The sequence below is a fragment of the Triturus cristatus genome, chromosome 9, assembly GCF_964204655.1.
Source record: "Triturus cristatus chromosome 9, aTriCri1.1, whole genome shotgun sequence".
Taxonomy (NCBI): Eukaryota; Metazoa; Chordata; class Amphibia; order Caudata; family Salamandridae; genus Triturus; species Triturus cristatus.
This window is the reverse complement of record NC_140592.1, coordinates 363824538-363851144: the sequence shown is the minus strand read 5'-3', so window position 1 is coordinate 363851144 and position 26607 is coordinate 363824538. Positions and strand designations below refer to the sequence as shown.

The following is a 26607-nucleotide window of genomic DNA, read 5'->3' as shown; positions in this document are numbered from 1 at the left end:
GTAACATCCCTCTCCAAGTTAGTCCTTGACAACAGTCCCAACTTCAATTCGCGGCGCCACTTACTTGACATGCAAAGTCCCGCAATCGGCTGTTGGGCCTGGGGTTTTCCCTTAGCCCATACCTCGCAGTTCCCCAATGGGTCGGGGCTTGGGTCGTTGGTGCAGCCTCTTGCTCTGGTCTGCTGTCCGGGTGTTCGGCATTATCTGGACCGGTCCTTGGGTGGTCCGGCGAGACGGGGCTAGGCACCCCCGCTGGAATAACCCCTGTGTCAGATGGTCGACCGCCGGCCTCCTCACCACTTTGAACCATGAGATGTTCCGGGTGACCAGCTCGCCTCCCCGGCGCGCTGTCACCATGGTTCCGTGCCGGTCGACTACTCTCCAGTAGCCCTGTTCATACCGAGTCTTGAACTTTCCTCCGGGTCGCCGCTCTCGTAGAACCACCATGTCCCCCACATGGACCTCCCTGGGCACCACCCTCCGCGCCTTGCTGACTTTGTCGTTGCGCTCCTGGCGCCTCCGGAACGCACTCTCCGCGTCGAACGGCGGGGCTGTCCAGCCTGGGGCGACTGGTAGCCCGTCTCGGCGAGCCCCTTTGAACATCAGGGCCCAAGGTGCTTGACGAGTGGAGCAGTGGGGGGTGCTGCGGTATTCCCCCAGAAACCGCTGCAGTTCTTGTTCTGGGTCTGACTGTTCCGACATGGCGATGTGCAGTATTTTGTTGATGGTACGCATGAGCCTTTCTACCTCATCGATGGCGTATGCCATGGGACTTTAGGAGCTCTCCGAACTCGTGTCCTTGAAATGGGGGCCCGTTGTCGCTCCGCAGTTCTTCGGGCCACCCAAACATCCCGAATACCTTTTCCAGGGCGGGGCCCACGTGCACGAAGGCCTTGGACGGCAACGCCTCCACTAGTGGGTACTTCGAGTAGCTGTCAATGATCACTAGTGTGACAGGTCCGTCCGGTAGGCTCCCGAAGTCCACACTGATCTTTTCCCACGGGCCTTTCCCATGCTCCTCGGTGATGATGGGAGCCGGCGGTTGGGCTCCGCTGGTCAACTGGCATGACTGGCAGCTGCGAACCGAGTCGTCTACGTAGGTGTCCATGCTCGGGAACCATACTTTCTCCCTCATCCGAGCCTTCATTCTCTCTGTTCCTTGGTGTCCTTTGTGCGCCAGTTGCGTGGCCCGGGTCCTGGCAGCCGCCGGGACGACGATTCTGGATCCTCGGATGACAAGCCCTCCTCTGGTCACGCTTAGCTCGTGACGCACTCTCCACATGTGTTGGAGATCATCTCTCCCTTCATGAGACCATGAGTTCGCTGCCTGGAGAAAATGCTGCCAGGTTCCCCCGAGTATGGTGTCCTTGACCTTGATGAGCACTGGGTCTTGTTCGGCCGCCTCCATGATTTCCTCTAGCGTTAAGGCCCTGGGGCACGCCAGGGCAGCCACCATTTTGAGATGACGTTCAGCATCCTCTTCCCCATCCATCGGTGTTGGTTCGCTGTGGGTCTCGGGGTGTCGGGATAGAAAGTCTGCTGGGTTTTTGGCCCCTGGCCTGTATACCACAGTGAGGTGGTACTGTTGAAGGTTGATGGCCCACCGTTCTATTCGTGGGGGCGGATGTGGTGCCGTCCCTCGGAACAGTGGCACTAGTGGCTGGTGGTCCGTCACCACCGTGAATGGGTGTCCGCACACGTACAGATGAAAATGACGGCAGCTCCACCGAATGGCTAGGGTTTCGCGCTCGATTTGGGAATAGCGCTTTTCTGTGTCCGTGAGGGCCTTGCTGGCATACGCCAGGGCTGCCCACTGCCCGGGTTCCTGCTCTTGCATTAGGTCTGCGCCTAGTCCTACCGGGCTTGCGTCCACTAGGACTTCCGTCTTCTTGCTCGAGTCAAAGTAGACCAGTGTGGTCTGGTCCAAGAGGGCTGTCTTGATTGCCTTAAACGCTGCCTCTTCGGCATCTGTCCATCGCCACATTACCTCGGTCTTGGTGAGATGTCTGAGAGGTTCGGCTAGAGTGGCCAAATTCGGGATGAACCGCCCACAGTAAGTGGCCATCCCCAGGAAGCTGCGGACTTCAGCTACTGATGCCGGAGCTGCGGCCGCTTTGATGGCGTGGGACTTCCGGGGATCCACTTGGATGCCTTCTTTGGTGAAGACGTAGCCGAAGAATTTGATGGTTTGTCGAAACAGTTGGCACTTTTCCCGGTGCAAGGTGACACCATGTTCTTGCAGCAGTGACAGTGTGGCGCGGACATGCCGATAGTGTTCTTCCACCGTCTTGGAGTAGATGAGGATGTCGTCACTCACGTTTAAGACACCAGGTAGTCCGAGCAGGATATCTTTGATGGTATTTTGGAAAATCTCTGCTGCCGAGGAGATTCCGAAATTCAGGCGTTTGTATCTCCTCAGTCCTAGGTGCGTGCTGAATGTAGTAATGTATCGGCTTTCCTTTGCCAAGGTGAGCTGGTGGTATCCTGCGTTCAAGTCTAGTTTGGAGAACCACCGAGCTCTGTTTAAATCAGACACAATGTCATCCATAGTCGGTGTGATGTGTCTCTCGCGCTTGATAGATTTGTTTGGCAACCGCATATCTATGCATAAACGGGTTTTCCCCGGTTGGCGGGGCTTCTCTGCGATCACCATGGGTGATACCCACGGCATGGGTCCGGTCACCTTCTCGATCACTCCTTGCTCTTCCAACCTTTGGAGTTCCTCCTCCACCAGCGGCTGTAGGTGGAATGGTATCCGCCTGTGCCTGAGGGCCGTCGGTGCCACCGCAGGGTCGATGTGAAGATGTACCGGTGGCCTCTTGGTCTTCCCTAGCCCTGAGAAGAGGCACTTGAAAGTATCCAGCAGGTCTTCGGCTTGCTTGTCCTGGATCTTCCTGAGGAACGCGATCAGCCCGAGGTCCTCGGCTGCATGACCGCTGAGTAGGGTGTCCACCTCCTGGTCAATGACATGAATGTCAATCACTATTTCTGCGTTTTCTGCACTCACCGCCACCGTCATCTTCCCTTTTAGCGGTAGCGGCGTGTCGCTCCCATAGGCGTAGATCTTGGCCTTGGACTGTCGGAGCTCCGGTCTCGGCCTGAGACGGTTGTACTGCTGTACGCCCATTACTGTCACGGACGCACCTGTGTCTATCACCGCGTTGACTTCCGTTCCTGCTATCAGTAGGTCGCATCGCGGCTGTGGTCGCCTGGTACTTTTCAGGGCTTTCGTGAAGGATATGAAGTACGTTTCTTCGCTATCTTCAGACTCGGTGCTCGAGTCCTGGTGGCCCCTGGCTTTCTCATACCTGGGCGGTGGTTGGGATGACAGTGACGTGTGCGAGAGCTGTCTTACCAGCTTTCTCTGCGGCTTATCCCACTTGCTTCCGCCCTTCTGTGTCTTCCTCCGGCAGACTGACGCGAAGTGATTTTCGATCCCACAGTTTGTACACTCTTTCCCTCTGGCTGGGCATGTTTTGAGCGGGTGATCTTCGTACCCGCAGTACCCACATAGCCGGGTTTGGGCCGGGGGCCGCCGGTCTCGAGGTCTCTGAGTCCTTTCCCGTGTCCGCACCACATCCGCCTTTTCTGTCTTCACCTCCACTTGTTTTTCTATCCCCTTTACTAGGGCCTGGTCCATTTCCTCTGCCTGTGCCGCCGACAGATCATGCATCCTGGCTAGGACTAGGATGTCGTTCATCGGGATGTTGGGCCTGCGGAGTATCAGTCCGCGAAGCGTCTTACTCTGGATCCCAAGTATTAATTGCGCCCCAATTTCCTCTTTGGCTCTGTCACCTACGAGGTGCGTGTCCGCGAGGGCTCTTAACCGTGCATGGAAGGCGTCCACCGACTCCCCTTCGTGCTGTCTCGCTTGGCAGAGTTTGAAGTGTTCATAGTCCGGGTTGACCTGCGGGTCGAAGTGCGCATTTAGAGCTGCCACCGCCGCTGCATAGTCGTCCTGGTTCCCCGTGTTAGGCAGGTGTTTGAAAAGGAGGTATACTTCTTCCCCCGCGTAGTGGAGCAGGAGGGACCTCTTCACCGCCCCGTCCGTCTCCCTCGAACCAATGAAATAGTTCTCCAGTCTGCCCAGTCAGGTTTGCCAGCGCTGGGCAGCCGTCGTGGGGTCAGCGGCTTCGCTGAACGGGGGCAGGACCCCTGTCGGGGGGTGATGGGGTAACGCTCTGGCTTGGTCCTGTTGCTCCGTGTCGCTCATCGTGGCGCAAGAACCACGTGCTCGGTGCACCAGTGCAGTGACCACTGACCTCCTCAGCAACCTTGTCCACCTTTATTCCGGCACGCGCCGTGCCGCCTTGCTGGGCGATGCACTCTTCAGGCCTGCAGGCCTTCTGATGCTCCGTCAGCTGGTGGTGTGGCCTCGTGACCTCCAGGCAGGTCGTGTGCACGTCTCCGGTAACAGCAGCTGTTCTGTGGGGGAGCTGCTGCGCTGCCTGTAGCCTCGGAGATCAGTTTAGGAAGGGGGGTGGGGGCCCACCTCGTCGCCAGTGTTATGATCTGTGGTTCTGCCGTGCAGCAGGGTCATGGGGCATACTGGGTGGGGCCGCGCCACGTGCGTGGGGCCTAGCGCCAGCAGCGCGCAGTAAATCACACAGACACAGGTCCTTAGCCGGGCGCGAACTGAACTCGTTCGCCCGCCCCTTTATTTTATACACGCGCTCACGTCCGTCGACGTGAGCGCAAACTACGCATTCCTCATTGCGCTCTAGCCAAAGGCTAGAGCGCTAACTGTAACACCCCCCACCGTCCTCCCTCCCCGTTGTATAAAATGATGGCGGCCACACGCCTGTCTCCCATCCATGATTTCACCCAAAGCAAAGTGTCGGCAGGATTACTCCCAGCAACATCGTAAAATAACCAAGTGATGTATTTTTACGATGTTGTTGGGAGCGATGCCGCCACTTTACTTTGGGTGAAATCATGAAGGGCAGCAGCGGGCAATCGCAGCCGCAGAGCGCCATGCACCCACCCCCCTGTGAGGAACCCATGACATATTACTACCATCCCTCCAGGCAGAGCACGCCCGGTGTCACGTATTCCAAAACCCATGATGCGGATCCGTGTGCGCATTCATCTCTGCACCAGACCGGTCGCACTTGTTTGAGGTCATGTTACAGATAAATACATTGCTTCACTTTGCTCTCAAAACAAACCGGTGCAGATGAGAGGGCATGAATGAAAGCATAACCCCAGGTGTCTGTCCTTCCCTGACTCCTCTGCCGACTGTGTGGGCTGCTGAAGGTTGACTTTCAACACAACCAGAAACCTACCCTCGTATTCAGTTTAAAAAGAAAACTGTGTGATCCTAGGCACATTCCCTCGTCTACATCTGCCTTGGTTCCATTATCTGCTGAAGTCAGAAATTCTAAGAAATGGCAGCAGAACTTGAATAAAAATGTTACTTGTGTGTGAAGGAAATGTGGTAAAATGCGTTCTTAAAAACGATCTTTGCAGTGGGTGCACAGCCGTGGTCGTTGGTTATTGCTAGCAGATGCAGCGAGGGAGGGTTCAGTGGCTTAGAGAAGTCCTGTCACCCCTCTCCTTATTGTCCCCACTCTGAAAAGACTGTGCGCTGTTATTTGGCTTATTTAATAAATAAAAAACAAGCCTCCTGCCACACTTAAACAGGCTGTCTCTTTCACTTTCCAGTATGTAGCGCTTGGTCTTTGTGCTTTCAGCTACACCCCACATCTATTTTCTGATAGGCTAAGTTTGACTCACCCAAAATCCACAGGCTGTCTCACACAATCCTCATGGGGGTGTCAAGTGCGATTGCTCTGTTGTAAAATCCCAAGGGTGAGAACTATTGGCTATGCCAATGCTTGTTTCCTCATTTTATTCCCTCTCTATATATGCTACAATTTTCCTTCTCCATTAACTGATGCTTATTGACTGAACTTTTCTTTGGTCACATTCACACACAACCTACTCCTAGAGCCTCTGGGTCCACCCAAACCAGATTTGTATTGACTTATTTTTCCTTTACCTCTTTTTTACAATATTCTCTGTTATTATCCATGCTTCTCTGCAAATTCCACATCCATCTTACCATGTTTTGCCCAAACCATTTCTTTCTCCAAATTCCCCAGTCCAAATTTCAGCCATAACCTCCTTTTTTATCACCACAATGTGCACGAACCTCATCCACCGATTTGATGAGTGTTTTGATGACCTTCTGTCCATCTAGTCCATCTATCATACTTCTCCGGATCTAAGAAAAACAAGAAACAGGAAATCATTGCATCTAACCCAAATTACTACAAGAAAAATACAGAGACAAGACCCAACCAGTCTCTCTGGGCCCGATTCACAGAACTAACTTAAGACAAAATCCTAAACTTAGTACCATTTTGGTATTCACAGAAGGCACTTACTCATTTTGGTATTCACAGAAGGCACTTACTCATTTCGGTATTCACAGAAGTTAGGAGTCCTAACTTTAGGACTCCTAAATGCCTTCTGTGAATACCGATAGTCTTAAAATTAGGATTTTTCTCAGTTTAGGAGTAGTAAAGTTAGGACTCCTAACTTTAGGACTCCTAAACTGAGAAAAATCCTAACTTTAAGGCTTTCGGTATTCACAGAAGGCATTTAGGAGTCCTAAAGTTAGAAATCCTAACTTCTGTGAATACCGAAATGAGTAAGTGCCTTCTGTGAATACCAAAATGAGTAAGTGCCTTCTGTGAATTCCAAAATGGTAGTAAGTTTAGGATTTTGTCTTAAGTTAGTTCTGTGAATCGGGCCCTCTGAGTTTATAGCAAGTCAACTGTAGGCAAAACTGTCATTACCCCATCCATTCAAAAAATGATATCTCAAACCTGAGCCCCACAAATGCCTTTGCTTGATAGCATCAACATCACATGGACTCCTGGAAACCTCGACATTCTGTCCTGCTCCTTAGGATTTAGAGATCTACACCTGACACACTGATATCTGCCTGTTTGCTCTAATTAAAGCTCAGGACATCTAATTAGTGTACATTCACAAATCCACCAGAACTTTTGTAGACAACGATGAGATGTGATGCTCACTCCTCTGATTTTGTTTCCTGTTCCCAATAAATACAATTTATGATACTACCTCCTTGTGACCCACTATTTCTGTTTTTGCCATCTTTTCAGCAGTCTCGTCTTACATCAAAATATCTCTGTCATAATGAATACACAGTCTCCCATGAGCTCCTTTCCATCAGCTCCTTACTTCTTCCTTATTGTCATCCTCAAGTTCTGCATCCAGAAAGTCTAATGTCACAGGCTCTTGAAAGTTGATGATCTGAAATACAGAAATAATGTCAACAGAAATGGACATTAAGGGTGAAACTATCCTTCATAGAACCTGCCCTTCATTGAATGAATATTATGATCTATTGGTATCATGCTACATGCTGGTAAAAAGTATTTACCAGGTAAAAAATGTACCCTGTGCAACAGATCTGTATGAAACTCTACCTGACAGGTTACAAATATTCTCCCACACTTTAAATGTTTAATAGAAATTAATCTTTAAACAGCCTCAATTAAATCTTTGATTTGCACTAGAAGACATCCTGAAATATTAAAATGTGTTAAAAAAATCGTTGCGTTGAATTCTAGGGACAATTGAAACATGGTGCAAGTAATGAGGAACCTGAATATCAAGGGATATTTCCACGTGTAATATTTGTAATTTATGTGAAATAATACACAGATTGTTTGGTTTACCCTTGTGTAGTTTTCTGTACATAGGCAAATGTAAAACTATTCTAGCGCGCATACTTCTTGGGGCTGACATATTGCATGTGGCATGTGCATTTATATAGAAATCAGGCCAAATGGTATGTTGAACATGACCGCACGAAAAAAAGGTGTATGTGAAAGGCGTAGGGCATACAAAACTAATTTTCTGAATGGTAATAAAAGATAACAGAGTGTGCAAGGTCGCCATATCATTTCATCAGCGGGGTGACATTAGTCAGGCAGATGTGTCTCTCAAGAAGGCATTGTGATTCAGGTACAGGAATCTTCACAGTAATATCTAGTGTAATCTGTTATTTACAGCACTTTGAAATGAAAGACGTGTGGAATGAAATGGTATAACAAATTAATATTATCTTATATTAGCTGCTTAGTATGTCTACACTTTTCACTTCCTAATTTAAGTAAATGTCCACAAGAAACACATGTTGATAAAATGTGCTCAGAATCAACTGGAATTATGGGTGCTGCAGTATTTGAGGAGATGCAAATACCTGTACCCGAAACTGAATTTCTTCGATGCCTTTCAGAAATATATAGCTGTCCTACATCTCACATTTTTTATTTTTAGATTATCAGGTAATGCGTGTCTGGAGTATAGGACATTAGTTTGTTCTTTTTGCTACGGATGGGGTAGGTCCCATCTAGGGAGCCACTGTATGCATGGATGCCCGTCTTTTGGTATCTGTAAATAATGAATTTTGTATATATTGCCGTTCCTGTAATTAACCAATGGCGGATGAATTTTCCCAGGATTATCAACATTTCGAAATTGAGGGGGGATGTACTTCTATAGAGGCCCATCCAGGGCGGAATAATTGGACTTTAAAGAAAGTATCACGAACTGTGCCCATTCAGGGCGTTATAGGATGAATTTGACACTTCCAGAATATCGGGCTGGATGTGTATTGATTGTGTGCCTTTAATACAATTGGCAGACACCATGTGCAAACTTACATGTATAGTTTCTGGGTATGATTATGTGGTGTGGGAGCTCAGGGGTTGGAAGCACAGCCCATACACAGTTTGGTTGCAGGTAAGTATAGGTTTATTCACTTATATTCTTACACATTAGAGGGAGAGCGCCGGGAAACGTCCGACGCGTTCGCGGGCTCGGCGCCTACTATCGGCACCCAAAATGGCCGCCGCGCTCTACGTCATCACGTGGCCTTGAAGACTAGAGCGCGACGCCACATATCTCCTTTCTTTACGGATAACATTTTTATACAAGATACTTCTACTTGCGTGCATACTCCCTTCCGTCTCCCATCTCAAAGTCTCTAATCTTCGACGGTCTCACCATTGTCCCTCCGGCATGGGTGCGTCTCACCGGGGTGCCTGGAGTGTACTCGGTTCCCTCTTGGCAGCTTCTCGCTTCTCCACCTTCAGTACTTGGGGGAACTCCCCTGTTGGGAGATCCACTGTAGATTTCAGAGAGTTCCGAGGCACCCAGTTCACTCTCCCCTTCTGCTTCTGCTTCTGCATCTCTTCCCCCTTCTCCGGGACTGCCTGTGGTTGTGTCCACCGGGTTGGTTTTCAGTCCCTTGAGTCCGGGGAGGTATCACTTGTCCTCTTTCTCTTCCATTCCATTGCATGATCTTATTGCACTTGGACATCCTGTCCTTTGACCACACCTTCCCATCGCTCAGTAGGACTGACCTGTTATAAACTTCTTCCACGTGCAAGGGTGCCCTGAATTTGCTGTCCCCTTTCCTCCTTAACTGGGCTAGTTTGACTCGAACCCACTCTCCTCTCTCTAGCTCCGTCTCCTTGACATTTCTTCTTTTGTTGTAGTGTTCCGTGTATATTCTCTGTGCTTTTTCTAGATTGTGGTGTACTACGGCGGGGGACCACTTGCTCGTGATGGTGCACTCCTTCCAGGCTACATTGTCTTTCGTGAAGGGGTCTCTACCCCTTAGGATCTGGAAGGGGCTGTATCCCATGCTGGTTGGTGCAATCCTATATGCCCACAACATGCTCTTCAATTCCTTCTCCCAATCCTTTCCAGTCCCAATCGCTGACTGTACGGACCCCATAATAACTCGGTTAAACCTTTCGGCTAGTCCGTTTCCTGCCGGATGGTATATCGATGTGTGTTTAACCTTGATGCCATTCCTTTCCATGTAGGCGTTCCACTTCTCTGATACAAATTGTGGTCCATTGTCACTTAGGAGGGAGCGTGGAATACCTTCTCTAAGGAAAACGGCCGTTAGGAACTTCAATATTTTGTCTGTGTCCATGTCTTCTTGTACGTCCACCTCCGGCCACTTGGAGTACCGATCTACCAGTACTAACACATATTTCTGGACTCCCTGGCCATCCAATATCGGACCCAGGATGTCTATTGATAGGTCCTTCCATGGGTTCTCTGGATTGTCAAACTTCCCTAGGGGTGGTCGCATCAGGCTCTGAGGCTTGTCCGCTCTTTGGCATTGGCCACACTCTCGCACGTGCCTTTCTATCTGGTTATCCATTGCCGGCCACCAGTACATCTGCTTCGCCCTCATCTTGGTCTTTACGATACCCAGGTGGCCCTCGTGGATGAGAGCCAGAAGATGTGGGATCAACTTGTTGGGGGAACTACTTTCTCTCCTCAGGAAGATCCCTTGGTCGCAAACTGACAACTCTTCTCTCACTTCGAAGAATTTCCTGAGTGCCGCCTCCATATGCCTCTTTTCCGGCCATCCCCTTATTATGCATTGCTTGACTGCCTCTATGTCTGTGTCGGTTTCGTACGATTCTTTCCACTCTTGTACACTGATCATGTGTTCGTGATCTTCCATGAACGCCACTTTAGTATCCTCCTCTTCGGACGTCCTTGGAGCTTCATCCATGGCTGACGCTCGACTGAGGTAGTCGGCTACTTTGTTCCTTTGTCCCGGGATGTGTTCCACATCATATCTATAGTCTAATAATTTCAACGTCATCTTCGCGATGCGAGGTGTCGCCGTGGCATGTCCTGACGATGTGAGGACTTTGATCAGGGGCTTGTGGTCTGTTCTCAGCTTGAATCTCGTGCCCCATAGGAACTGGCGGAACTTTTCCATGGCCCAGACTACTGCCAACATTTCTTTTTCTATTACGCTGTACTTCTGTTCCGTGGGTGACAGCGATCGGGAAGCGAAGCTGAGGGTGGACAGTTCACCTCCTTTCAACTCCTGCATTAGGACTGCTACCAGGCCTCGCTCGCTGGCGTCTGTCGTCAATACCGATCTGGCTTGCAGATCGTATCCACACAAAGGTATGGCCGTGCTGATGTCCGTCTTTATCCTTTGGAACTCCTGTTGTGTTTCCTTAGTCCACTCAAATTTGGTCTTGTCTCTTAGAAGTTGTCGCAAGTGGTGTGTCTTCGTAGCGAAGTGCTGTACGAATTTGCTATAGAACTCGGCTATGCCCAGAAACGACCTGACTTCCTCCTTGGACCTTGGCGGTGGTGCTTCACATATCGCCTTGACGTTGGACTGTTTGGGTGTGATGCCTTGGTCGCTGATCACATGCCCTAAGTACGTGACCGACGTCATACCAAACCGGCACTTGCCCCATTCTGCCGTGAGTCCGTTGCGTTCCAGGACCTGTAGAACTTTGGACAACTTGGCATCATGGTCCGCTTTGTCCATGCCCATCACGAGGATGTCATCTTGAAAGTACTGTACACCTTCTACTTCGTGAAATAATTTATGCATTAGTTTCTGAAATACGGCTGCCGCCGAGGCCAGTCCAAATGGCATCCTGCGAAACTGATAGCACCCGAAGGGAGTTATGAAGGATGTTAGCTTCCTGCAGGTGCGGTGTAGTGCGATCTGGTGGTACGCTGATGTGAGATCGATGGTCAAGAACCACTTCACTCCTTTGGTTTTTGCTAGCATCTCGTCTATTCTAGACAGGGGAAACCGTTCTACTATGATGTTTTTGTTCAACTCCCTCAGGTCCACACATAGACGTATTTTTCCATTCGGTTTCAAGGCGACTACCAATGGAGCCAACCACTCAGCACTCGTTATCGGTTCTATGATGCCGTTTTCTTCCAGTCTGTAAAGTTCTTGTTGCACCTGTTCTCTGATTGCCAGTGGGATGTTCCTCACTTTGTGGCACACTGGTTTTGCATCCGTTTTGAGCTCGATCCTATGTGTGAATTTTGTTAGTTAGCCAACTTTGCCTCCAAACACGTTGGGAAACTCTACCTTCAGCTTTCCTGCTTCTGGCCACTGTGCATCGCTAGTCATTAAGACTTGTGTGATACCACCAGGGTTCAACTGTATACCTAGATCTCCTTGGTCTATCCATCCTAGAACCGATGGGCCCTTTTCTGCCACATATAATTTGCACCTGGCATGCCGTTCCTTGAATTCGAATTTCAGATGGCGGTATCCCACCATGGGGATAGGGTCTCCTATGAAAGTGACTGGGCGAATGTCTGGGGGCTCCAGATGGTCACCTAGGAAGTTCTTGAAGTGTTCATCCCACACATTGTGTTGTATTATGGTGTAGGGGGATCCTGAATCCGCTACCATCTGTATTGGAACACCTCCAATCACTAGGTCATATTGTGGTTTCTTTGAGCGGTTGCAATTGATGCCCAGCACGTGTTCGTCTATGCACAGCACACTGTCGTCGTCTTCTTCATTTTCTCCTTCTTCCTCCTCTTCTTGTGCGACATATTTGACGGCTATTCTCTTTTGCTTGCGGTGACATACCTTCTCATAATGCCCTGTTATCCCACAAAACATGCATTTGGCTTTGAAGGCCGGACATCGCTTGTCATATGCTGGGTGTGACAGACTGCCGCACCTGTAGCACATGTTCTTGCCCTCGGAGCCCGGTTTCCTCGCCGGAGCCGGTCTGGGCGTCCATTTGGTCTGTGTCCTTGTGTCCCCCGTTGCCCCCTTGCTTCTCTCCGGTGGTTCTGCTTCCGTGACTTTATTCACCATGGGCCTAGGGGCAGCCTCTTTTTTCGCCGCTTCTGCACATCTCTTCGATAGCTCCGCCTTTTTTACCATGGCTATCACCTCTTTAAGTGTCGCCTCTCCGTTGACCCATAATTTGTTCTGTATCATCGAGTTGGTGGTGTGCATGACTATTTGGTCCTTGATGAATTCATCATGTAATGTGCCGAACTTACACATGACTGCCAATTTCCTTAACGCTTCTACGTATTCATCTATGGACTCCCCTTCTGCTTGCTTCCATTGTTGGAAGTTATATCTGTCTATGGACGTGCATACCGCGGGCCTGTAGTGCTTGTTTAAGTCATCTATCGTGTGCTGGAACACGTCGTCATCTGCCGCCTGCCTCGGTGTGGGGACTATATTCTGAAATACTCTGATCCCTTCCAGTCCCAGATGGTGCAGCAAGATCCTCTTCTTCCTTTTGCTGGGGAATGCTTCTCCAGACTCGTCCTCCAGAGCTTCCAAATAGTTCATAAAGTATTCTCTCCAGTCCTCCCATTTCATCGACGGTTCTCCCGGTTTGGGTAGGAAGGGGATTGGCGTCGTGAGTGAGGATGGTTCCGCCCTTCCCCTTGGTGTCTCTTCCTCTCCCCTTGGACTGCCTGGCGCGCTTTGTCTCTGCCGGCGTGGGGGGCTCTTGTGCGCCGCCGCTCCGCCGCCACAGCCTTGCTCTGCCTGCTCCGCCAGGGCCTCCCCCTTCCTTTACCGTCTTGCGCCTTGAGGGCAGCTTTCTTCTTGTGCCCACGTGCTTGTGTTCCGGGTGGCCCTCGACTGACCGCAGCGCCCGCACTTCCTGCATTGTAGTGTGCTGCCGTGGATGGTTGTGGCAGTGGTGCCGCTCCTCCCTGCCGCGTGGTCTGGACCGCTTGTTGGTGTTGCTAGGGATTTGCTCCCTGCGGGCGCGATGTGTGTTCCTCCGTGCATGTGTTGCTAAAGGCACAGGCGTCCCCTCTGCCGTGCTCTCCATCTGGTAGTACCTGTGTGGGGTCGATCATCATGCTTCCCAAGCACCTGGCCTCCTGTATCTTCTGTTCGTGCTCTCCTCGTTCTTCTCCTTCATGAATCCCAGTCCCTCGTCACCATTTGTGGTGTGGGAGCTCATGGGTTGGAAGCACAGCCCATACACAGTTTGGTTGCAGGTAAGTATAGGTTTATTCACTTATATTCCTGCACATTAGAGGGAGATCGCCGGGAAACATCTGACGCGTTCGCGGGCTAGGCGCCTACTATCGGCACCCAAAATGGGCGCCGCGCTCTACGTCATCACGTGGACGTGAAGACTAGAGCGCGACGCTACAGATTATTCACTTATCTAGAATTTTTGGTGTTCACACAATTAATGTTGAAGTCATATTTGAGCAGTTCGGGGTGCATTAAGATGGCGCTCCCTCTAGTATACTGTGAAGGCTTACAGTGATTTCACTTTTGGTCCTTTGTTTGTGTCAATAATGGGATGACTGTGGTTAAATAACAGGAAGACTGGCACTTTCGGTAAACATAGAAGAAGGCCGTTGCTGAAACGCGTCTGTTGAAGTGCCAGCATTCTGTGTGAAATAAACTTACGGAACCTGCCCCAACGAGTGCTGTCTCCCTTTGGGATTGCCTTTGAATTGGAGGCGAGTTGGAGCATATATATATATATATATATATATATATATATATATATATATATATATATATATATGTATATATATGTATATATATGTATATATATATATAAAAATATATAAAAATATATAAAAATATATATATATTCACTGAAAAAACCATAGGTTTCACACATGTTATAGTTAGCTGTACATTTCACTCGTAAAAAACCAATGAAATTCCCCCATTATAGTTAGTGCAGGCAACTATAACTCACGCGACCGCAATCCTCTGCTGATGCTAATACTGTATTTAGACACTTATTTGCCCATGTCTTCTTCCATTAAATTTTAGTTATACATATATTACAAATATTTTTTTTTCATAAAGACACATATGTCATCAGCAGAAGATTGCGGTCGCGTGAGTTATAGTTGCCTGCACTAACTATAACGGGGGAATTTCATTGGTTTTTTATCAGTAAAATTTCCGCTAACTATAACATGTGTGAAACCTATGGTTTTTTCAGTGAATTTGCAAGGTTTTTTAAATGCTAATTCCTAACTATAACGTGTGTGAAACCTATGGTTTTTTCAGTGAATTTGTACGTTTTTTTAAATGCTAAGTTACTTTACGCCATTCGTGGCGTGCGCGCCCACTTAACGCAGTTCGTTCCGTGCGCACACGGTGCGCTTCGCGCACCGTGCGCGCACAGTGAGCACATGGTGCGCTTCGCGCACCGCGCGCCCACTTTACGCAGTTAGTGCCGTGCACGCACGGTGGGCACGCGGTGCGCTATGCGCACCGCGTGCCCACGTTACGCTAGATGGGCCATGTACGCACGATGCGCTTCGCGCACCGTGCGCACATGGAGGACATATGATGCACTTCGTTTTGAAAGGTAATTTCATTGGTTTTTTACGAGTGAAATGTACAGCTAACTATAACATGTGTGAAACCTATGGTTTTTTCAGTGAATTTGCAAGGTTTTTTAAATGCTAATTCCTAACTATAACGTGTGTGAAACCTATGGTTATTTCAGTGAATTTGTACGGTTTTTTAAATGCTAAGTTACTTTACACCATTCGTGGCGTGCGCGCCCAGTTAACGCAGTTCGTTCCGTGCGCGCACAGTGAGCACGCGGTGCCCACTTTACGCAGTTAGTGCCGTGCACGCACGGTGGTCACGCGGTGCGCTGCGCGCACCGCGTGCCCACGTTATGCGGGATGGGCCATGTACGCACGATGCGCTTCGCGCACCGTGCGCACATGGGGGACATATTATGCGCATCTTTGTGAAATTTATTCTTTGTTAATTTCTTATCAATAATAAGCCATGCAAAAATGGTGCCCTTCGGGCACCATTTGCACACGGGGTGGGGAGAGTGTGGATAATTTTTTAAAAAATTTTTTTTTTACCGTACGCGTACGGTAAGCGTAATCGGCGATTTTCCGAAAAAAAAAAATTTTTTTTTTGGGGCTTGGGGGTTGTTTGGGGACCCCTATATCAATGCTGAGTGGTTAGGATCTCAAGAAACTGCCTCTTTAGACATTTTTTGGCTTCGTTTTTGCTGCCCAACTCAGACAGCGAGAGAGAAAATGGCGGCCGCCGCTTCCTGGTTTCGACAGATTCGAATGTTTACTAAGATCTAAGAGCCAATCAAAATCGCGCTCGTGCACGCCACCGTACGCGTACGGTAAGCTTACGGTAAGCTTACGGTAAGCGCACCGTAAGCTGCCACAGATATATATATTGATTTAAAGGCTATTTTCTCAGAATCTACTGAACAGATTTACACCAAACCTACAAAAGGCACTTCCTTGACCTGAGGACTACCTCTCTGCCAAATTTCTAGTAATTCTGTTATATATATATATATATTACCTACTGGCGGTCGCCAGTAGGTAGTTATAGTTAGGACCACGTTTCCATAGGAAATCCGCAACATTCTATTTTGAATAACTTTGGCGCCGGTCGACGAATCCTCGCGAATTTTTCAAAATAGGTGGGGCGCTACGCTCCGCTCCTACCCTGAAAGTCTCGGGGGGATTCGTCAAGCGGGGGCTGAGATAAAAGGGGGGTCCCAAAACGCGTTTTTCTCATGCATTTTTCCATAGGACCTTTAGACAGGGCTACAGCCCGAACGGCTGAACAGAATTACTTGACGCCATTCGTGGCGTGCGCGCCCACTTAACGCAGTTCGTTCCGAACGAACTGCGTTAAGTGGGCGCGCACGCCACGAATGGCGTAAAGTAACTTAGCATTTAAAAAAACGTACAAATTCACTGAAAAAACCATAGGTTTCACACACGTTATAGTTAGGAATTAGCATTTAAAAAACCTTGCAAATTCACTGAAAAAACCATAGGTTTCACACATGTTATAGTTAGCGGAAATGTTACTGATAAAAAACCAATGAAATTCCCCCATTATAGTTAGTGCAGGCAACTATAACTCACGCGACCGCAATCTTCTGCTGATGACATATGTGTCTTTATGAAAAAAAAATATTTGTAATATATGTATAGCTAAAAATGTATGGAAGAAGACATGGGCAAATAAGTGTCTAAATACAGTATTAGCATCAGCAGAGGATTGCGGTCGCGTGAGTTATAGTTGCCTGCACTAACTATAACGGGGGAATTTCATTGGTTTTTTATCAGTAAAATTTCCGCTAACTATAACATGTGTGAAACCTATGGTTTTTTCAGTGAATATAGATATATATATATATATATATATATATATATATATGTCGCTCCAAGTACACCAAAATACGAGTCACTCGTTGCGGGCGGGTGCCGAGTGCGGTGGTGTACCGCACACAATATAGGCTCCAAAGATTCCTCCGTTTTCTGGAAGGAAAAAACGGCACTCACGGGGCTTCGTTTCAGCAGATTTTAATAATTTAAACCGAATGCAAACAGACGCGTTTCAGAATAGATCCTTCTTCAGTGTTTGCCTAACGCGCTGTGAGGCGCCATTAAAAAGAGTTACATCGATCAGCCTAAACACAGACAGGGGACTGGCGCATTTCCATTATAGGCGCCATCTTGGAATGGTCAATTATGCAAGCTCCCTTTTTTTTATAAATAAAGTTGATTGAATACAACATTTTAAGCATTTTACGACACAATTCATAATCATGCTCAATTCTATAATCATAACCTTGCCATGACCCATCAATTCATTGCATTTTTACCGTAGATCAGTTAATTGCACCACACAAATTATGTTACATGTTTCCCTCGTTTGTCATTATTTAGCCGTGAATCGGCAAAGGCTATCGATGTTCCAGGTTTTCACCAGTCAACATTTCCACGATCAAAAATCACTTTGAATTAAACAACAATTAGTTGCCCAGATGAACTGTCAATTCTTCCCCACCATTTAACCCATTTGGGGACTTGGATTGGAGATCTATAATATATCGTGATTCGAGTCTTCGCAACTTCAGAACTCTGTCTCCTCCCCTTACATCAAATGGAATGCAGTCTATGCTAAAGTACTGTAACAGATCCCTGTTACTATTGTGTTTAAGGGCAAAATGGCGTGCCACAGGATAATTAAAATCTTTTTTGGCTATTGCACGCATGTGCTCTAAGATCCTAAGTTTCACACAATGTATCGTACTCCCTACGTATCTTAGCCCGCAGGGGCATTTCAAGCAATAGACCGCATGGGTGGTATTACAGGTCATGAACTTCTTGATTTTTTTAGGTGCTTTCAGGCCTTTAATCTCATACGTAAGTACCCTTTTACTATGCGCACAGGCCTTACATCTCCCACAGGGGAAGAAACCCTTCATTTCAGTAATGGTTCCCTGTTTAGATGGTATAATGTCTAGATGGCTGTGAACCAGGCTATCTTTGAGGGATCGGGCCTTTCTGAAGGTGATTAATGGTCCTGCTGGAATATCTGTGCCAATAATGGCATCAGTTTTTAATATGTGCCAGTTTTTTCTCATTATTCGTCTTAGACTGTCGGCATCTTCCGAGAAGGTGGTTATCATGCGGAATTTGCCGGTTTGATCATCACGGACCTTTTGCTGGAATAGGTCCTTTCTAGGTATTCTTTCTACCTTCTTGAGTGTGTTCTCTAAGAGGCCTGAAGTATAGCCCCTTTCAATGAATCTATTTATACTTGCTCTGGCTGCCAATTTAAAATCTTTTTCTTCAGAGCAATTCCTTTTCAGTCTAAGAAATTCCCCATATGGGATGCTGTTCTTCAGTTTCTGGGGATGGCTACTAGCAGCATGTAGTGTGCTGTTTCCAGCAGTAGGCTTTCTATATAAGGCTGTTGTAATCTTCCCTTCCTGTATCTCGACTCTCAGGTCAAGATAGTTTACTGCCACCAAACTTATCTCGCCTGAGAATCGTAGGTTGATCTCGTTCCTATTTAGGTGTTCAATGTATCTTTCTGCCTGATCTACCGTGCCATTCCATACCAGGAAAAGGTCGTCTATGTACCTGTACCACGATATGACTTTATTAGTCCAGTCTGTGTTTTCTTCAGACCATGCCACCTGCTCCTCCCACCAGCCCACGAACAAGTTCGCGTAGCTGGGGGCGAAGCAGGTGCCCATCGCGGTACCCGAGATTTGCCTAAAGAGGTCCCCCTGGAAGATGAAGATGTTATTGTTCAGACAGAATCCGATAAATTCCAACAACATCTCATTGTGTATACCAAATTTCAAGGATCTTTTCTGGAGAAAATATCTCACTGCGTTTATGCCTTGTGTGTGATTGATACAAGTGTATAAACTCGTGATGTCTAAGACAATTAGGCAATAAGATGGTTGCCAAGTGAGTTTCTCGATCTGTTTTATGAAGTCGGTAGAGTCTCTAATGTAGGATTTTAGTCCTAAAACGGCTTCAAAAAGAAAATGATCCAAGAATCTGGAGAGATTCTCTGTCAGGCTTCCTATAGAGGAAACTATCGGTCTACCCGGTGGTTGAGTTCTATTTTTGTGCACCTTGGGTAGGTGATAAAACGTGGGTAAGACGGGGTTATTGGTTCTTAAAAACAAGTATTCATCAAAGTCCAACATTGAATGCTCATACCACTTTTTCATTAAAGTGTGTAATTGTTCTATACTTGTCTGGTATTTTGCCATTGTAGTTAACTCGTAGCAATTTTTATCTCCTAGCTGTCGTATAGCTTCTGCTACATACAGTTCTCTTGGAATCAGTACGATATTTCCTCCTTTATCAGAAGGTTTATAGATGGTTGTCTTGTCCTCTTCCAAATCCTTGATGGCAGTTTTTTGTGCTTCAGTTAGATTGTCTTTTTTTCGAGTTTTTCCGTTGTTATTCCCTCTGAATTTAATTAGCTCTTTAACTACAGCTTCGGAGAAAGTATCAATGGCATCAAAAGGCATCTGTGGTAGAAACTTAGAGGGTAGTTTCATGCCGCTTTTAGGTGATTCTTGTTCTATGCCGACTCGTGTGAGTCTCTGACTTGTAGTAGTTGTAGATTCTGGGTCTTCCGATGTCCCTTCTTGTCGTAAATCCTCAAGAATTTCCAGGGCGATTAGATCGTCACCCACCAGAAGATCGGTGGTGTTATACACTTTCAGCATTTTCGTTTCTTTTGCTGTTGGTTTTAGTTTGAAATGTTTGTGTAACTTTAGTTTTCGAACAAATTTAAATAAGTCAATCCTTGTTTGGGTAAACTCCATTCGATTTTGTGGGCAAAACGTTAAACCCAATTTGAGTACTGATTCCTCCGCTGGGGTCAGTACCTTGGATGTTAGGTTGACTATGGTCAGGTGGTCGCTTTCTACCATCTGCTCCCTCTTTTGCTCCTGGAACCTCTGGTGGATTGATTCGCTCTTGTTCTTCCTCTTCCGGCCCCCCCTTCTGGTTTTTCGTTTTCCGGGGGTTTGCTTTTGCCTCCCCGCAGCCATGACTGTCTGATGACATTGAACTCCTTTTGAAAAGGGGTTTTCGTTAGATCTTCCGTCATGCCAGCTGCGTCGTCTTCCGACTGTTCGTTCTCTGTTACATCGGATTCTGAGGTGTCCACCCTGGGAGGTTTTTCAGTGGTTCTTGTTTTGTTACCATTTCTCACTTCTCTTCTGGGTTGCTCGAATTTTTTCGCGAAGGTGAGGACTCTCCCCATTGTATAGTCCCTTTCATCCCGATCAAATTTTTCTTGTTTGCGGGTTTTTATCTTTACTTCATATTTTACGAGTCGTTGTTTCATGGCATCTCTTAGTTTCTCTTGTTGGTCTTTGTTTGAATCCTTGGTCACACCAAGTTGGAGAGACTATACGAGCGGGAGATCCGCAAGTGGTGGGAGGCTACCTCACTTCAAAACTACATCGAAGTAGAGAGGGTCCCCAGAGGCTTGCGGATATACACGGTTCCAGCGTATGAAAACCCCGACCCCATGCTCTTGGAAGCCTGGGCAACACACACAGCCCTCTCATGCAAAGGGATGTTGGAGATTCTCGTACGCTTCGCTTGGAGTGACAGAGATAAAACCTTAAAAGAAATAGAAACGCTGGAAGAAGAGCTGACCAAGGATTCAAACAAAGACCAACAAGAGAAACTAAGAGATGCCATGAAACAACGACTCGTAAAATATGAAGTAAAGATAAAAACCCGCAGAAGTATCTGTGATAATAAAGCATTTTTAGATTTTAAAGGCAAGGAGGGATCATTTTAGGGGTGTGTCAAATTAGCCTAATTTACTTTTGCAAAACTACCTGAAATGTCAGGAAAATTATGTGTAAATATGCAAATTGCGAATCTGTCATTTAATGCTATATTTCAGCACAAAATTGATCTCATGCTCATTTTTGTCTCGAGGACCCACCTTGAAATAAAATATAGCACAAACAACACAACTGTCGCTATCAACAGTCGCGCTTGTTCTGGATGTGTTGTTCCCATGCTCCCGTGCTAAACTTTTGCTGCAAATGGAGATATACATATCCAACTTGGTGTAATGTAACAAGCGGAATTGGTGATTCCTTAACTTACACAAATTATGTTGGTGTAATTCAGATTTTGCCCGAACCTAGAAAATATGTTGTTTTCATTCACCATTTCTATGAATTGTTAAAATCAGCACTCAATTCACATTCTTACCCTCCTCCATTTTTTCATCTGTTGTGATGTGTCATTACAAGAGCAGGGTAATATGATCACTCCCAATTTTATAAATATACATTTCACCAGAAACTCTGGGCAAAATCTAGCTACCATAAAACTGCCCAGAATTGTGGAATTTCAGCAAATAGTCTGGTGTGCAAACTCTGATTGCTGCATTAAACACAATTTCTCAGGAGGAAAACCACTGTTGGAATGACACTTGTACCAAATCCCTGCAGTGTTGGTGCAGGGATCCGGAAGCGTTTTATCCGGGCAACTTGTAACGTGGGTCTTGCTCTATTTCCCAAACTTTGGCTTCAACTGCACGTCTAAAAACACACACACACAATTGCTTCTTAAACAGGCTAAGAAAAATAATTCACAAATGTGTTTGTGTAACAAAAGAACGTTGGTAGCATGCTGGAACTCCATTCTGGCTGTCAATTTTTCTATTGTACAGAAATTTATTAGATACAATCATTACATTAATTCACTCTCAGCTATCGCCAAGCCTCAACTTTCATTTTATAATACGGCTATTAAATAAAATAGGATTGCTGTTGAATTAAGGTTGATGAAGACCTACTGTGTTCAATAACAATACTTAAGAGCTGATAACAAGTGCCCTTGAGCGATATGTACAATTTAACACACCCGCTAAAATCAGATACGCCTGGGTTCAGAATTCCTTTAAAAGGGCTGTTTATGTTAATGAATATTTATCATGTGCTACATCCATCAAATGGTCATTTGGTGCTTAAGAGATACCTTAAAAATATTTTTTTGTTTCTTCCTGAAAAGAATTAGAGAAGAGGTTTTTTTTTTACTTCCAAAGGAAGAATGTTCCAGAGATGAGGTGGCACAGTAGAAAAGGCTTTGCCTCCTAAGTTGAACTTTTCGAAGGATGGTTGGCTAAGAAGCGATTCAGCAGAGGGACGAATGGTGTGTGCTAGAGTGTATTTGTGTATTTTCGTTTTTAAGAAGTATGTAGCTTCATGCTATAGGTATTTGCGAACCAAGAAGAAGACTTTGAAGGAGATCCTACTTTGAATGAGAAACCAATGAAGCTGGTGAGCCGAAAACTGAGAATTGGAAGATGAAAAACACGGTGAAAGGATGACAATTCTAGAAGCTTATCTTTTGACTATCTGAAATCTTTACAAAACATTTTTTTAGATCCTGAAATAAAGAGAATCATAGTAATCACATTTTGCTGCAATGACTAGTGTAATCACTCTTTTTATGCTTTCTAATGAGAGATAACATGTTAAATGTTGTATACTTGTAAAGCGCACAGCTGCCCTAGCAACGGGGCGTCCCGGCGCTGTATACCGCTGGGGAACCCATCCTAGCTTTCCCTGTGAGATGGTCCCTACTGGGCATCTCCAAGGTGAAGACTAGCATCCCCGCCGCTGATGGGGCCGTAAGTGGAGATTAAGCAAGCTATTGCCCAGAGTTGCTGAGTGGGATCCATGGTTAGAGTAGGCACCGAGGCGAGAATTATCGAGTCCGCTGACCTTGGCCCAAGACCCTGCCGCGTCAGGAATCAAACCCTGCTCCCGGGCCGACCTCTGCTTCCGGGTCTGCTGCCTCTAACCAGTGAGCCACACCACTCCACCATGTTGATGTTGGTGCTTAATGCACCAAAATCCTCCTTCTCAGTAAATACCAGCCATTTCCCCCCTATTAAATTGCGGCAGGTTTGACCTGCTGAAATTTAACAGAGGGTGATAACTTCATCACATTAACCAATTTCCGGTGAGATTTAGTTCAGTGTGTCAAACTTCACTGCACTTTGGTGTGATAAACATTGCACTGCATATAACTGCAATCCCTGCACAAATCGGTGCTTGTAGAAGGCATACCAATTTACAAGGGAACTTGTAATCATGACTAGATATTAGAATTAGGGTCAGCCCGTGGCTGATCATTTGTTGTCCTTATTTTAATCTCATTTGGTTGCTTCTATGGCCTTCCTTCTTCTTTATGTGTTTGCCCCTACCAATAACATAGCTTCTTTACCATCCTTTTGATAGGATGACTTGTAGACTTTCAAGGCTCCATACATGTAACTACTTTTTTCTTTTTTATTTAGCACTCCATGGTAGTGCATGTGTTTTCCTGCCTCCCCTGCGTGCTGCTTCCCCTTCGAATCTCCACCCCATTCTCTCCGTGTTTCTTTCACACAAACTTGCCAATTACTTCCTCTCCCTTCCCAGTCCTAAACTACTCTCATCCTGCCCCTTTCTTGTTCCCCAACCCTCCCAGCTGAGGCCACTGTAGCATAATGATGTATACATGTGCATGCACAGTGACACGTGTGAGCGGTTATATCTACATGCACGGGCTTTTTTTGGGCTGATGCTATTCTGCATCTGCAATCATTTTCTGTTTGCTGTTGCTGAATTGCATGAGCATAAACAAAGGCAAAACCAAAAGGCATACCCTATAGGCTTAGCTAATGCTTGTTTAATACAATGTGATATTTTGACGAGTGTTCCTGTTCGTCTGATGACTTGAATGTAGAATGGCCAAATGCCATTTGTGCATTTATCACTGTTCAATAATTTAGACTATTCTAAGTTAACAAATTACCTCTAGGTACCTTTTGCGACTTATTTTTGGTCATCCCTAAAGAAGGGATTACCTATGAAAGGGACGATTGATGAAAAAGCTGATGCAGTGCAACACAAAGATTGTTCATTTTGCAAGTTTTTAGTTCCCCTCTGATAATGAGAATTCTAAAGATTTCTCGGTATGATTCTGACTGGTGCCAACTTTGAAATGTATTATTTTTTTCATTTCCAGAAGAAAGGCCAGAAATAATTTTTTGGGTCCATAACACAAGAAGAAGTAAGTATTCAATTGAAACATTCAGATAAAGTTCAAATTTCATTTCTTGATTTAAAAGCAAGGGTCCTTTTTTATCAAACTCCGTGGGTCCGTGTCCTGAAACTGTCACAATGGCATGATCTCTCATGCGCTCATCTGGTAAGAAAAAACTGTGTTGGTAATGCACATCTCTTGTTCAATGACAGTTTTCAGAATTCTGCAGTGACTATGTCTTACCTGAGGTTGGTGATTTTAAGTATAAGGGCATCTTACCTGTGGTTGTAGATTTGGATGGAGTAAAACATATCCATTCAGGTCCAAGGCGAAGACATAGCCATTTGCCCCTAACTGTGAAACAAATTAGAAATATATAAGAAGCACTTAGCAACAAATAGAAGTTCAGCAACCACTTTCTCAATCACAAAGGTTCTTTACTAATCATCAGTAATATTGTAACAATATTTCATTAATAAAGCATTTTGTTACCTAGACGCTCCTCATAACTTATTGCTTGAGGTTGATTTCCACCAGAGACTGTGTATATGCACACATAATGCCACATTATTTCTAAGCTTAATAATTATGGACAACCTGGCTGAAAATTACAGTTCCAGGGTTCATTTGTCTCTCTGCTGGGCCTTTTATGATGGTGGGCCACTGTTTTGCATGAAACAAAATCTATTTATTCCCTTTCCACAGCTCCGCACTCTTCATCAGGTCTTCTGAAAGGGCCCACCATTTGACTGGCCCAGTGAACCGGTCAGCGTTCAGTTACCAAGGAGAAATGCCTTGGAACTAGCTCAACACAAACCCCATACCTGTCACACAATATGCCATTTAGCAGCGACATTAAAACCTAACTCTGCAGTCAGTGGAGGACTACTTTAGATTACTTCACTGTACAATCGCTCTCAGCACTATTATACCACCTAGTGGCGTATGATGCACTTTAAAAAGTGTTTGACATATAACAAATGTACAGGAGGGATCAAACATATCTTCAACTTTTTAAGAGAGCACATCCTGGCCAAGCTGGACATCTGCTCTAGAACAGAACAATAACCGCAGTATTTAGAGATTATTGGTTTGTACCATGCAGATATCCTGGGTGACAAATGTTTTTGTAATTCCAGGCAACATATGTGGTTGAGTGTCCAGGCCCTGATGATACTATAAGAACATTTAACACACAGCCAGGGCTTCCTGAAACCCCCCATGTCCTACTTATGGAAATAATGTGTTCTGTTAACAACAGGACTTTACTGTGTCATTTGAGCAGGAGTTGGATCAAGTTTTAAAAATTAGGTATAGTGCTCAATATACTAGGTTATGTTAAAGACCAGGGTCATTTCTAGGTGGATGCCTATAGAGCCAGCTGCTGGAATCTGCCAGACAGAAACCCATTGAAGGGGGATATAGTAAACAAGCATTTGCAATGCAATAGGTCTCGCATTTGCGAGAGTTTAAGCTTTTGGCATTATAAATGACAATGCCTTTTATTGATCTGTTTTGATAATTAACATAAATAAAAGGCATTGTCATTTACAATGCCAATAGCTCAAACTCTTGTAAATGCCAGACCTATTGCCCCAGGTTTTTCATTCTACGTAAAGCTCTGGTGTCCACCCAACAAACCAATGCAAATTCTGTTGTGCAAATTTCACAGTACCATGAACCAGTGTACGCCTAATATGCTTCATTGAGCTAGAAAGTCCTTTTAACGTTCTTGAAGTTGTTTTTTTCTTGCAAGGGAGAAAAATTCCTCTAATTCAGTCTTGAAATGATGCGCATAAAAGAACAGGGTGAGGTGACGGGCAATTCTGCACAGGTGGAGGCAGGTGTGTGCTTCTGCCTCTGACGCCAGTTGTTAATTACTATATTCCATTGCTTTCCGTCCTTACAAACACTCTAAAAATACATAAAAATAACACTGGGTGAAAGAAATATTTTCATGAATTAAATTCCGAATACAATTGAAGAAATGTCAAAAAAGAATTATACCTTTGTAATGCAAAAAGCTGACTTCTGTACATGTGCTGCTTCAAGTGATGGACATATCTGCCACGAATCCCTCCAGCACCCAGCCTCTCCACATGAGTCACATCGGTACTTATCATCGCCCTTTATTAGCGACACTGAATTATTGACGAAGATCACGGGCTCTATGAGGCATGGCAACGATTCCTTTGTGAACCCTGAGCTGGAAGGTGCTAAGCACAGATTCATAGCAGACGTGTGTGTATGCCATGCCCTTAATTACATTGGTCACGCCCCTTTGAGGGACCCTGCAGTTTTTTCAACCCACTTAAAACCCTGATACAAATACTATAATACAACACTGCGCTCTGCGTCCCAACTGGCTCTTGTTTCCACCCTGTCGGACAGGAGGCCAGG

The 26607-nt window shown here is 46.0% G+C and overlaps 1 protein-coding gene across 1 annotated transcript in view; it reads right to left on the bottom strand.

The window, feature by feature from the left end:
• CACNA2D2 (calcium voltage-gated channel auxiliary subunit alpha2delta 2) overlaps positions 1-26607 on the bottom strand; it is a 1194468-nt gene that overhangs the window by 228388 nt on the left and 939473 nt on the right. Inside the window, exons 17-19 of the mRNA XM_085627677.1 lie at positions 24487-24561; positions 7216-7287; positions 6155-6226 (exon numbers count right to left, since the gene is read on the bottom strand). Coding sequence (XP_085483803.1) covers positions 6155-6226; positions 7216-7287; positions 24487-24561 — 219 coding nt within the window. The remainder of the gene's footprint in view (positions 1-6154; positions 6227-7215; positions 7288-24486; positions 24562-26607) is intronic.